This window comes from Leucopleurus acutus (assembly GCF_964270905.1).
Source record: "Leucopleurus acutus genome assembly, chromosome: 12".
NCBI classification, from domain to species: domain Eukaryota; kingdom Metazoa; phylum Chordata; class Mammalia; order Artiodactyla; family Delphinidae; genus Leucopleurus; species Leucopleurus acutus.
In genome coordinates, this window is record NC_139154.1 from 41,590,816 (window position 1) to 41,602,149 (window position 11,334).

The 11,334-nt window shown below is 56.5% G+C and overlaps 1 protein-coding gene across 1 annotated transcript; it reads right to left on the reverse strand.

Annotated features, from left to right (window-relative positions):
* Nucleotides 1–751: 751 nt before the first annotated feature.
* On the reverse strand, nt 752–2,304 carry OSR1 (odd-skipped related transcription factor 1; the record flags this gene model as incomplete). Its single annotated transcript, XM_082852445.1, has 2 exons — nt 752–887; nt 1,637–2,304. 2 exons carry the CDS (start codon nt 2,302–2,304, stop codon nt 752–754), a joined length of 804 nt encoding a protein of 267 aa, XP_082708571.1.
* Between the last annotated feature and the right edge of the window lie 9,030 nt (nt 2,305–11,334).

The following is an 11,334-nucleotide window of genomic DNA, read 5'->3' on the forward strand; positions in this document are numbered from 1 at the left end:
TCCGTTACCGATGGTCAGCATAAAGTGCCAATCGCAATACATCGTCCTGCTCCTAGCCTTCTGCTCGCTCGCGGTGATGGGGCAGCGGAGCCGGGGAGCCGGAGGCCGGGCCCCCTCCAGCCCCAGGGCCCGAGGCCCTCGCCCCGCCGTCGGAGTCCGGGAGCCCACGACCCGCTGCGCGGCAGGAGCTGGGAGGGGCGCTCCCCGGCCCCGCGATCCTGGGGCCCGGCGGCTGAAGCAGATACAGGGATTACACTTTTGCAGGCTCCCAGGGGTGGGGTTGGAGGCGGGAGGAGGGGTTGGAGGCTGCGAGAGAGCACAGAACTTCTTTTCCTCTCCCCTCTCTCTCCGCAGTCAGAGTTACAAGCTTATATGTTCAAAGAAAAAAAAATAAAGAATAAAGAAAACGTATAAAATAACAATAGAAAAAGTAATACTTCTGGGAGAGGCGCCGCTGCGGCTCCGCGAAGCTTTCGTTCTTTTTTTTAATGCAGTTTCCCTTCCGCCACGTGAGTACCTCCTTTTGGCCAAGAGTTTAGCCGCGTCCTGGGGGAGCCGCCCGGGCGGCCGGGGTCACGGCCCGGGGCGGGGCTCTGGAGTTCCGCGTGCGCCCGGGCCCCGGGGGACGCGTTTGGGATGGGGGAAGGTCCCGGGAGGCCCTCCCGCTGCCCGCCAGAGTCGCCTTCGGCTTCTGGTCCCTCTGGAAGAGGGGGCGGCGTGACCCAGGGTCCGGGTGCCCCGGAGGCTCTGTTTAGCATTTGATCTTGGAGGTTTTGAGCTCCTTCACCTGTGAGTGTAGCGTCTTGTGGACAGCGAGAGTCCTGGACTGGCAGAATCCTTTCCCGCACTCTTGACACTTGAAAGGCTTCTCTTTGGAGTGAATATATCTGAGGGCAAAAACAGACCGAGAATTAATCCTTGCAAAATGACACAATGTTATAAATATTATAAATAGTTATCCAAGATCCCCTCCCACTGCAATGAGGAGCTTGCCCTCAGAAGAAAGGAGGTTTGGGAGTACCTAGTGTGGAGCAGGGCAGTGCCGAGTTTGGGGGTGGAGTAGGGAGGTGAAGGAGACACCTCTGTCTGAACCGTGCACAGATCCAGCTAGGCCGACCCCTGCCTTCCTAACCAGGGCTCAGCATGGCCTCCTTATAAGGCCTGAGTCAACACCAAAGGTGAGTGAAGGGACCTGGGTGGGAATATTTGCTGGAGCTGTGCTGTCCCAAACAGTAATCACGAGCCACATGTGGTTATTAAAATTCAAATCAGGTGAAGCTGAAAAGTTAGCTTCTCAGCTACACTAAGTTGCCCATTTCGAGCGCTTGATTGTCATTTGTGCCACGTATCACTTTTCATCATCGCAGAAACGTCTACTGCACAGCGCTGCAGATGGAGGAAGCTGTGCACGCCTGTCTGGAGCCTGGGTCCTATTCCTCGCATGTTCTCTCCACCCATGCTCCAGGAACCCATCCCTGAGCTTTGTTGGTTTCCTTCCCGATCTGGGGGAATCCCAGAAACTTAGGAGGCTTGGACTTGGTAGGGGGTGGGTCTCCTGAAACTCGGCATTAGGGAGGAGGCTGGTGGGACAGAAGCAGACAGCCAGCTCTCTTCTGGGCCACCCGCAGTACCGCACCTGTGGTCTCGTAGGTGGTCTTGCCTCCGGAAGGCTTTGTGGCAGATGTCGCAGGTGTAGGGCCGCTCGTCCGTGTGCGTCCGCTCATGGATGAGGAGGTTGTAGGACTTAGTGAAGTGGCGGCCACAGAATTTGCAGACGAACTCCTTCTTGGTTTTGGAAGGCAGGCGTCCCCTCGTGGGCTTCTTTTCTGGGGACAGCTTGGTCACATCCAGGAGGGCACCCAGCCCACCGGCGGGGGACCCGGGACCCTCTCCCCGGCCAAGCTTGGACGGATCTTCTTGCGTGGCCGCCAAGGCCAGGTTGGCAAAATCAAAGCGCGGCTTGGTCTTGAGCGCCACGGGGCCGCTGCCTCCAGCGGTGATCTCAGGCTTGGGCTGGATGACGTGAGGGAACCAGGGGAAGGCGGGCAGCTGGAAGCGCGCGTCCACCAGGCTGGACACGGCGCCGGGCACTTTGGAGAAAGAGGACCGCGGCAAATGCATCGCGGGGTAGCCCAGCGTCCACTGGTGCAGGTGCACGGCATGCAGCGCACTGAAACCATACAGATTGGGCAGGTGGTCCGAGGGCACTGTGGGCAGGCCATTCACTGCCTGAAGAAAGGAGTAGTTGGTGAGCTGCAGAGATGGGTGGATGGGCACCGGTGCTGGCAAGGTTTTGCTGCCCATGGCCGTAGTTGCAGTATGTTCTCAATCTCGATCTGCAAGGAAAAGAAGAGGGGAGGGGAGAGGAACAGACAAGTTCAAGGTAAGTGCCCTCCTTCTGAGTTCCAGCCCAGCCACACCTTCTCTGTCCCCCAGAGCCAGAGCTGGGAACCTAAGACCCCACCCATGGAGCTCACTGCCCTCACCGAGAAGACAGGAACCCTCAAAATTGCAGGACTCCTTCCCAATGGCCTCCAGCAGAGACACACAACTTGATACAGAAACCAAACTAAATCCTATGCAATGCGACCAACTTAAAATGAGTCCACAGTGTACATGACACTGAGAAAGGCATAAGCACAGGGAAACTGTCCTGTAAAGACTTACATCCAGGCAAGCCTGAGTCAACAGAGAATTACACTCTCCTGTAAAGATAACAGAAACTTGGAAGCACACTTACACATTCATGTGCAGATAAACAAATACAGAAATGCATGCTGACAGATAAACACAGATTCACACATTCTGAAGCAGAGTTGACAACAAGGTGCAAAGATAAACTGCGACAAGCAGTACTGTGCTACTAAACAAAATGCAGGGAGGAGCGCTCGCACACACACGGGATCACACCGCACCTACAAAGAGCTCCACAGACAGCACACGTACAAACGCCCACGAATCTGCACATCTCCCAGCTCCTGTGCATTAAGCTGTACTAGCTGACCATCAACTTGGCTTCTAGAAGCCATGTCATGTTTCTCCTTACAACTCTCAACGTTGACCTCCAATTTGCTTTTCTGTATCGCTATTAACGAGCCCTTTTGACACCACCCTCTCTGCAGCTCCTTGCGGACTGACTCCCTTCCGCAGCCCTTGGGGATCACCTTTGTTTCAGCAAGGACGCTAACAGCCACATTTATTTACTCACTCAAACATCTGCAGTCATGTACAAGGGGGCTGCAGTGCCCTCCCTACCCCATAGGAAAAGGGGGCAGGGTCTTGGGGCTCTCGGGCTGTTTGTGCGTGTGGTGAGCACCCCCTCCCCAGCAGATGGGTTTGCCTATGAGTAAGAGCATTGAGGCTGGGCCTCAGCTGCTGTGGCCTACGCACCCTCCAAATGCAAGGCCAGGGAGCTTGAGCAAAGCCAAAGGGGAGTCATGCTGATGTGACAAGCAGTCTCCTGGCCTTCTTGAGTCTTGGTCAGGGTCCCTAGCCTCCGTGGACAGGTCTAGACTCGGCAGACAGACCTTTTAGGTCTGTGCCTCCCAGACACTCCTAACTCGGGTCTGTCCAGTGGAGGCAACAACAGGGAGAAAAAAAGGTGGAATTACACAGAAGACCCTGGGACGCTCAAGTGCCAAACTCCAGCTCAAGAAGTCACTGGGGAGCAGGTGCTTGGGACCCGCTTCTCCTTGCCTGTCTCAATCCCCTGCCGCCCCCTTCTCCCTTTACTCCTCATTTCCCCTCTCCTCTTCCTCAGATCTTTCCAACCTGCAGCAGGTCCGCATCCCTGGTCTTCCCAGGCCCCTGCTCTGTTCCCTCCTTCACAGCACACACTGACACCACCCAGACAGCTTCTGAAGCTTGCTTACCCTCAGCCCAGGCCCCTCAGGCTCAGGCTGCCTTTCACTACAGGGAAGCTTTTAATGTGAGGGCAGTGCCGTGCTGTTCCCAGGAGAATTGAGGACAATATTGACCTAGAAGCCCTTCCCCCCTCGAAGCTGTTGGGGAAAGTCACTCTCGGTGTGGTGGGCCCTAAGGAAAGAAGCTCTGCTGGGGGTGGAGGGAGCAAAACACCGAGAGCCAGCAGAGATGTCCTCGCGCAGGTTAAATCGAATGAAAACCAAGTCGGACCGCAGCAATTTATTTGGCCTGGAGCTCAGGGAGGCACAAATCTGGGTGGGAGTGCGGAGCGAGGACCCCGGCGGCGGAGCCCTGGCCTCCGCAGCAGTGTTCTCCATTGCGTCGATCACGGGTCGCGCCAGGGACAACCCGAGACCCTCCTACAGCGTTGAGACACGGCGAAGCAAAATACGAATTGGGCCAGAGAGAAAGCTGGAGCCTGTTTGGGTTGGGAAGGGGGAGGGGGGAGAAAGGAGACGACTCGCCGACTTCAAAGGTCTGCCCAGAGTTAGGCGAGGTGAGCGCTCTTTGATTTGCTGTCACCTCTCCTTCCCCTCCCTGTGCTGGAAATCAGATCCTTATCTCTGGCTCCCCGGGGCCCGCAGGGCGCCGCCCGGGCCTCCACTTGCTCCCCTAGTGCTCGGCCTACCCCCGGCGATGGCGACAGAGCGCTGGGCTGCACCCGAGCCCGGACCGGCTCCGTGCAGGGTCGGGGATCCCACCAATCCCTCGCGTACTAACCTGGCCTCTCCTCGCCCACCCCCAGGAGCAGAGCCCTTGGGCTCGGTAAGGGGAGCGGGCGCCTGCAGCCGACACTGCTCTTGGGAGCCAACGTTAACGGGCTATCTGCCCAATCTCGCTTCCCCCGACACTCAATTTCTTTTTCTCAGGGGCGCAGTCAGTTTATTTTCTGCCACATTCCGAGGGCAGGGTTCCCCAGGCCCTCGTCAGCGATTTTCCCGGGGACGAAATTCGTTCGAAACGTGGCTCTCTACACTAGTAGTCCCAAGAATGGGCCGAATTCACTATTCGGTTTCAGGCAGTCAGCTAAGAGAAAAACAGTCTCACACTCCCCTGTCCCGCCAGAGAGGATGAGCAAACGCCCGGCCCCGCTGGCTCCCGTTGCCCTGACACCGGAACCCCAGCGTGAAGGCTTTAGATCTTTAAAAGCGAGAGAAAACACCTCTCCCCAGGCCCGAGGCCAGGCATCCACTCGGCAAGGAGCTAGGACCTCGGGACCTTGGAGGTGCGGGTAAGGGTGCTGACCACGCGCATCAAACGCCATTCGCGCTTCCCAGCCCGGATCCCCGCGCTGTGCAGACACTGTTTCCCTCGTGCGATAGAGCGCCAGTCCCGGGTCTGCAGCCAACCCTATGCTGGGCATTAATGAAGTGTGCAGAGTCTATTAAAGTAGTTTATTCGGGGCTAATTGAGCGTGAGCGAGTTAACTGCTTGCATTAATGAGGACAGAGCGAGCTCCATGAGCTTGCGCCTGGAGGAGTCTAGCATCAGCCCCAGAAAATCATCCTTGACACAGAATCCCCATCACGTGTGGTGACCGGCGTCCGGACCCCTGGCGAAAGGACTGACCAGCACGGGACACTTCTGTTTAATTCTCGCAACGAACGAGATCGAACGAACCCTTCGGCTACGCGGCCATCACCCCTGCATTTAAACGCCTGCTGCATCCTCAGCGATCTGCTCCCCAGTCTTATTGAAATCGCAATTACTTCTTGGAACCTCGGATAGAACATCTACCCACTGGTCGCCCTCCATCCGTTCCCCCCGCCCCCCGCGTCCTTGCCAGCCCCTCTCTTCTTTAGGAGGCCATGAACCGGAGAGATTAACTAGCCTTGCACGTGGTTTCTGTTCCCAAGAGCCAGCGCGCAGCTCTTAACCCGGGTGAAATTTACCAAATTGTGGCAACAAAGAAACCCTCAGCAGCTACACTATACTCCAAGAGCCTACCCCGCTACTGGCCGAGATGCTGAAAAACGACTGGATGTGGGTTTTCATTCCTCTCATCAGAGAAATTTTGGGGGAGAAATTAGTTCAGCAGGCAGTCCGTCACATCTTTCCCTCTCTTCTCCGGCTCCCACCTTCTCTCCTGAAGGGAGACAGGCACGGGAGCAAACGAATCCTTCCCTTCCAAGCCCGAAACTGAGGACACCCGCGGCTCCACAGTGTTTCCGCTACTGCGGCGTGCGGGTCTCTGATTGGGAAGTAGTGTTCGTGCCCCCTGCGTGCTCCCCTGCACCGGGACAGTCGCGGGTTACGCTCCAGGCCTTGACCACACAGAGCAATCATCGGATAGAGAACACCCCGAAAGCAGAGCGCAAGTGCGAGGCGGCGTCAGGCACGCGGCCCTGCGCTCCCGGGTCGGGCCGGCCTCATACCTGAGCGCAACTCGGCAAAAGACAAACGCTCACGAAAGCGCGACCCGGCGGGGGCATGCACCTGTCCCTGGCGCGGGCGCCTGCGGCTGTAGCCATCCATCCGCTCCCTCTTCCTTCTTCGTCAGCTAAGGTAGGTCAGGTCGGGCTCGGCGCGCGTCTCGGGAGAGTCTGTGCCCGCTTTAGTTGCTTCGGTTTCTTAGAGGGGGGGCCACAGGCTGACTTCCGAAGTCCGCGAGCACCTCGCCTGGGATTCCGCGAAGCCCGGCCGCGCTGGGGGCAGTAGTGGGGACCCGCCCCCTCATTTCCCCGGGGTCAGAGGCCGAGGACCTCTCACGCGAAGCCCCTGAGCCAGCACCCACAACCGCCCAGGACTGCAGCTGCTCTCTCGCTTTCACAATGGTCCTGCAGCCTTCGCTTGGCGAGAGGAGCTTCTTTCTGGGACATAGAGAGAGAGGAGACACCCGCCGATCGGTGACAGGGGACCCGGGAGTCCTGCCCGCATTCCCCTCGCCGAGCCCGGGCGCCCAGGGCTGCAGTTACCTTATTCCGCTGCGGTCCCGGCGCTGCGCGCGTCTCTGGGGCTCCCGTTGCGGGGGACCCGGGAAGCCAGAAGCGCTAGATTCCACAGCGTCCTGGCCCCTCTCCGGCTGCGGGGACTCCGAGCGCCCGACACGCGGGAGCGCTCAGCGGCCCCGGAGTCCTGTCCGCCCAGGGATGGTGAACTTCTCTCGGGGCTCCTACGTTGGGTCTGAAGCCGGTGCGGCTGAGAACGTACTGGGGAGAGACCGAGCTCCGACTCACTCACCCCTTAGCACCGAGCCGCCTACTTATTTTAATCCACCACCCTCCCTCCTCCCTCCCTCCCCCCTCTTCCTCCCCCCTCCCCTTGCCTCAGGATTCCTCCCCTCCCTCCCCTGCCCCCTAACCATCCTGATTTGCGCATGCGCACTGAGAGAGAAAGTTTTGCTGACCCGGGCAGCCGACTGTGGCAGAGGCGCTCGCTTGGCCCCGGCCTCCCGGGAGCTGCGTCCCCTGTTCTTCAGTCCTGTGCGACCCTTTCTGCGTTGTTAGGCCCACGAGATCCCCCCAGGCGCGCTAAAGGAAAAACAACCTCTAGCTGATGAAACCGGGCTGAAACCGCGCATTTCGCAGTCCCCTGCCTCGGAGCCTAGGACACAGCCTGTGCAAGGTCGGGGTAGGCGGGGGCGGTGCGTCGGGATCCTAGCGCCTTTGTTTGGGCTCCAGCGCACCTCGGCCCCTGCTGACTAGCCTCTTCTCCCAGAATCCCTTCTGGCGTGGAGCATCTCCTGGACATCCGAGAGTGCTCAGCGCCAGAGCGGTAACCCAGACCCCAATGCCTATGGGTGACCCCAAACCCTGTGTTACGGAGTTCGCTAGAAAGATTAGAGGCGGAGGATGGGGCAAGGAGTCAAGAAAGTTATTTCCCGAGGACCCCAAACCTTCCGGGATTCACACCCTCTAATCATGTATTCATTTAGTTTAGGAGGATGGATGAGAGTTTGGAGGATGAGCTGCACAGGCACGCGATTCACGCTGAAAAGTTCTTCAGCTCCAGGACCTTTGAGTCCAAGGGATTGGTTCAGGTGGAGTTTGTGATCTAAGTGAGGGTCAGGGTTCTGGCTGCAAGAAATTCTGTCTTCACTGCTTATGCTTTAAGAAGGAGAGTACTTGTACCTTCTTCACTGCCTGGCTCTAAGAGCTGACCTCCAGCTGACCCCAGCCCAGATCCCTCCCCGCCATCTCTCTGGAACAGCCAGCCCTGGGTCCGGAGGAGGGGCTGGTTTCTGGGGCTTGGGTGAGTCCAGATTCACACCCCTACACTCGTGGGGTTTGCCCCAAGACTGCTGCTGAATGACCCCTCTGAGGTCTGGAGACTGGATCCTGGCCTCAGTGGGTCTCTAGCATATTGGTATTGTGTGTCTGGAAGAAGCTGCCACTCTGTCCAGATTCAGTCTGCAAGTCTGAGCTGACTTTCTTTTTTTTTTTTAAGACTCTTGGTTCCCTGACCTAGGAAAACGGTAGCGGAAATGCCCCCCAAAAAGGAATAATTGGAGGACACCCTGGTCTTACCCCCAGGCCTTTAGAACAGAACCTGGCCTCCAGCCCCTAGGTAACTTTGTCTTGGGCAGGGAGGAGGAAAAAGGGATGCAGTCTTTGCCCCAGGGGACTGCATTCACCTCCTGCAGGTTAGTGCTAGAGTAAGGGACCCATGTAAGTTTGTCTGTGCAGCTGGAATCCTAGCAACTTCCAGCATGGAGCGACATTCTGGCCCTTGGGGGGCCCCCTGGGAGGCCCCTTGGGAACAGAAGGAGCTGAGATCACTCCCTCCCCTGAGATTCCAAGGCAGCAAGTGCCAAGAGCAAGGAAGGCTGGGAGGGCAAGTCCAGCAGGGCATTCCTGGACGGTACCGGCTTCCACCTCGGGCCAGGGAATCGGTGTGCACAAGGCTCAGGCTCTCCTAGGAGACCAAGCTTGGCACCTTTTATTACCAGCAGTGAAAGAATCCACAGAGGCCTCCGCAGTGGGCCATCTGGCTGTCCAGACCACTTAGGAAATGGCCCCTAGGAAGAGGACATTCAGGTGGGATGGAGCCTCCTGGGGTGTACCTCTCTTGCTCAGAACGCCACCCAGTGCAACTGTGCTTCCTCCATCTTTCACTTGCCTTTTTCTCCTGAATCAGGGCCCCTGGCCAACCTGCCTCAAAGACTTCTAGAAAATCTCCAGGTAGTAGGATCCCTAAAGAGCTCTTGGAGAAAGTTTTTAGGGATCCTAAAGGAAGGGCCATGCAACCAGCTTGTTTAATGCTGCTTTTGCCAGGTTATCTGGAAAACTGACCCCACTCAGGTCAAATCCTGTAACTTAGCTGGTGTGGGGCAAGATGGGGCTGCCCAGCATCTCAGGTTTTGCCTCTCCAGCTGCTTCCTAGGACAGGACAAGGCGTGAGAGAGGTGCAGGACACTGGCACTGCCCAGCCTCAGATCTGTTTCAGACACCTGGCTTCAACGCCATTCTTTCTAGGTCTTGGCCAATGAACACCCCCAGAAAGCTGGAATAGTGAAATTCGAGATTTGCTAGCTGCCGCTGAGTCCTCCAACTCAATCTGAGCACCCAAGGGGATGACCCCCAAACCCTGGCCTCAGTCTCCAGTGGAGACCAACCAGATCCTAGTTCCCTCTGGACCCACCGCAGGAAGAAACCCTGGAAGCTAAGAACCCCTCGGCTTCTCTATGCAACGGGAACAAAGGGGGCTCCCCCCGCCCCATTTAAGAGAAATTGATCCCACTAAGCTAGGTCTAGGTCGCCACGCTGCGCCTGGACTGCAGCTTGGATAGACTGAGCAGAGCAGGACTCAGGACACGTAAGGGCTACCAAGTTACTTTACGGCGAAGCCAAATTCGTTTAAAACTTGCAAGGACATCATGGTTCAAACATGGTCAACGGCCTCACTATAGGGTACCCAACCACCCTATGGCCCCAGAGCTCAGTGAAGGTGGAGAAACTCCTGTCTGGACACCCATGCCATTCCTGGGCGTCCCGCACACTCCGCCCCCGTGTCTGCAAGCTTTGATCGCTTAGAGCCCGCGGGCACCAGCGGGGGACCAGACCCCGCGCAAACCCCGCCGCTGGTCCTTCTGGTTCGCCCACCCACCGCCCGCCCGGCGCAACCGCGGGCGCCCGAGTCTGGGACGGAGCAGTCTCGGGGAAATGGTCCCACAGTAGCGACCAGGCCTCCAGGTCCGGGTTACTCCCCGCCAGTGCCGCTGGGGTCCAGCAGAAAGCGATACCCAAGGCAGCCCGTGGCGCCAGGTCGTGGACCGCCCTGAGCCCAGTCCCGCAGAGAGCCCCCGCCCGCCCTCCGCCGCCTTTCCTGGGCACGATGGGGTGGTGACAGCCTCTGCTGGTCTCCCCACCCCATCCCCAGACCCTCTCCGGACCCCTGCTCACTCGGAAGGAACAGTGCCCCAGCCTGCCTTCGGAGTGAAAACTGAGCAGCTTCCAGAAAATTAACTAGAACGTGGCTTACTTTGCTTTGGGGGGTTTTGGATAAAAAATGAACCCCACCTCTCCTCACTTCCCAACCACACAAAAGTGACCTCATTTTTTTAGAAAATGAAATTTACTTAGTACTAGGTGAGCTTTTGCTTCCAACGCAAGCTTTCCTGTAACTACTTTGTGGACAATTGGGGGTCTGCTCATTTGACCCCCCTTTAAGCATGTACAGAGCTTTCAAATAACCGGGAGATTTAGGTATCCCTCTGTAATCATTTAGATGATGGATTGTAATGGCTCAATAGTTCCTCTGGAACCATTACGATCAATCAGGTCAAAATCCAGCTTTGGGGAAAAGTTTTTAAGCACGGGAGGTAGGCAACACGACATCCACACACATTGCGCAGATAACAGGCTCTGATAAGGTACAAGCAACGCCAGGGACTTAGGAGAATAGATCACAGGTGAACCCAAGAGCCGGTGTTTATTGTGACAGCGACAGGCAAGTTACAGTATCAAAACTGAAAGGGAAACTGAACTGTTTTTCCAGGCAGTTCCCGTTTCCTAAGTGCTTTATGAGCACATAAGTATCTTGTAACTTTTTGTCACCTTAATAAACAAAACAATTCATGCATGCATGTATCTAGCCTTGGTTTATGAGATGTGTGAAGCACGAATATCATGTGGAATTGCATAAACTCCGGGCATACTAGCACGGGCAAAACGGAACGAAAATCACGTCTTAAATTGTGAAGATAAAATGTAAAATGTGCGCAGAAATTGTGGGGAGTTTTTAATTTTTGTACAACTATGAGTTGTCAAAATTATTTTCGACGGATCTTCGTTCTAAGATTACTGAATTTTCCTTTTATTCAAAGGTGGAAATAAATGTATTAGAAACGACGCAGTGTCTAATCAAACTGTGGATGATGAAAAAAAAAAGTTATTTTAACTGAATCGCGTATAGTCAGGGGGAAGCCCTGCGGACAGAATTACCTTACTACACCCGCGGCGCTACGTCGTT